This window comes from Myotis brandtii, unplaced genomic scaffold (assembly GCF_000412655.1).
Source record: "Myotis brandtii unplaced genomic scaffold, ASM41265v1 scaffold1408, whole genome shotgun sequence".
NCBI lineage: Eukaryota > Metazoa > Chordata > Mammalia > Chiroptera > Vespertilionidae > Myotis > Myotis brandtii.
The window spans coordinates 754,944-757,045 of NW_005355029.1; the positions used below are offsets into that span (position 1 = coordinate 754,944).

General features: G+C 69.4%; 1 protein-coding gene across 1 annotated transcript in view; it reads right to left on the bottom strand.

Annotated features, from left to right (window-relative positions):
- Positions 1–2,102, bottom strand: part of INTS1 (integrator complex subunit 1) — a gene marked incomplete at both ends in the record, with an annotated part of 23,916 nt that overhangs the window by 727 nt on the left and 21,087 nt on the right. Inside the window, 3 exons of the mRNA XM_014535274.1 lie at positions 71–141; positions 812–925; positions 1,877–2,038. Coding sequence (XP_014390760.1) covers positions 71–141; positions 812–925; positions 1,877–2,038 — 347 coding nt within the window. The remainder of the gene's footprint in view (positions 1–70; positions 142–811; positions 926–1,876; positions 2,039–2,102) is intronic.

The following is a 2,102-nucleotide window of genomic DNA, read 5'->3' on the forward strand; positions in this document are numbered from 1 at the left end:
AGCTGCCCACACCCCAGGAGGAGCCCACGTGGGGCAGCAGGTCCGCCCCCGGGAGGCCCCGCTCACTAACCGAGAAGAAGCCCAGGATCTCGGGTCTCCGCCGGGACATCTCGTCTATGTCGCCCAGAACCTCCAGCAGATCTGTGGGGGCAGGGGTCACACGCGGGGGGCGGCTGCAGCAGGACCGGCCGGCAGTGCCTCGCGCCACCCGCCAGCAGGGACAGAGGTCAGGAGCGTCCCAGGGCCTGGCCTAGCTCTGCGGGCTCCCTGGGTGCAGTGTGCCCATCACTGGAGCCCACGCCTCCCGGAACCTTCTGCACTGTCCTCGGCGCTGGGTAAGGCCCAGGGGGAAAGCACCCCACGTTCCGCTGGCCAGTGACCAGCCACGGCGCCGGCCAACGGGGAGCTTTCAGGGGTGCACACCCTCCCCGAGCCTCTTCAGCCCTGAGGGCCAGGGCTCTGCATCTATGCCAGGCTCCTCAGACGCCCCACCCCTCCTGCCAGGTGGCAGCTCAGCCCCAGGCACACGTCACTCCCAGGCCTCCCAGCACCACCCCCGGGTGCCAGCAGCCCAAGGCCCCGGCCCCGAGGCCTCCTCTCCTGCAGACGCCGCCAGCCGCCAGTTCCCCTTTGCCGGTACCTCCCCCCCCACTGCAGGGTCTCCCCAACCTTCTGCTTTGCCTGCAGCCAGCTGCCCTCCCTCCAGCGCCCTCTGCACCCCCAGGAGGCAGCAGCCCCGCCCCTCCCAGGCCAGCAAGGCTGCTCTTCTGGGTGCCCTGCAGGGAGGCTCTAGGCCCAGCCCCAGCCTCACCCTCAACGGTCTGGCCTCGGGAGAGCCTCTTCATGTAGGGGGCCATCTCGGCTGTGGTCAGCGGGGTGAAGAGGGAGACGCTGACCAGGGGCAGGGAGCCCGCCGAGCTCTCGTCTGGAAGACAGGAAGCCAGGCCTGTGGCTGCAGACACGGCCGTCCCGGAATGCTGTCTGCGCAGGGCCGCCCGGGGCGATCAGGGAACACCCACATCGAGGCTGCAGGACCCGTGGGTACAAGCGGGTCGTCCTTGCCCAGCAGTCCCCGAACCACAGGCCAGAAGGTGCCCCCAGGGGAGCAGGGCGCTCAGCAGGGTATGCAACAGGAGCCAAGGGGGCGCCTGTCACCTGCTGCTCCCTTCCTGTGCTCTCCTGGCATACAGCAGGCGCTCAATAAAGACACCTGAGTGCTGGGCTCTGTGCTAAGTGCTGCACGGACTGCCGAGAGCCACACTCACACCCGCGATGGACAGCAGAGCAGCCCTGAAGGGCCAGCGCCTGTGGATCAGTGGTCACTCGCTCACTCACCAGCTGGTCGGGGACGTGAGGAGCACTGCTGGCCCGGCCTGTGGGGGCCGCATCACTGTCACACGTGAGGGCCAGACAGCACAGTGGGGGCCTGGCCAGCTTCCACAGTGGGGCGGGGTGCTATGGGGTCACACGGGCCACGGCACCCCTCAGTGCTGCCTGCACGTGCCCGACTGGGGCCGCCGCCACACTCACACCCGCGATGGACAGCAGAGCAGCCCTGAAGGGCCAGCGCCTGTGGCTCAGTGGTCACTCGCTCACTCATCACCAGCTGGTCGGGGACGTGAGGAGCACCACTGGCCCAGCCTGTGGGGGCCGTGTCACTGTCGCACGTGAGGGCCAGACCAGACAGCACAGTGGGGGCCTGGCCAGCTTCCACAGTGGGGCGGGGTGCTATGGGGTCACACGGGCCACGGCACCCCTCAGTGCTGCCTGCACGTGCCCGACTGGGGCCGCCGCCCAGGGACACCTGAGCCAGTCTAGGGCTGCTGCTGCTGGGGTGCCAGGCCTATAACCTCCCCAGAACCCTGGGCCCACTCACCCTCTCCCTCCTCGTCCAGGCCGTGGTCGGCTCGGCCATCCCTGCTGGGCAGGCTCAGCCCCGCGAGGAGGGACTTGAGCATCACCAGGTCACTGCTGTCGAAGGACAGGTCGCTGGGGAGAGCACAGGCGACGGTGAGGACACGGCTCCAGGTGGGGGGTGTGGGGGGGGCAGGGCCCCGACCCCAGGAGGCAGCAGGTCTGTGACCTGGCCGCTGCCCGCCTCC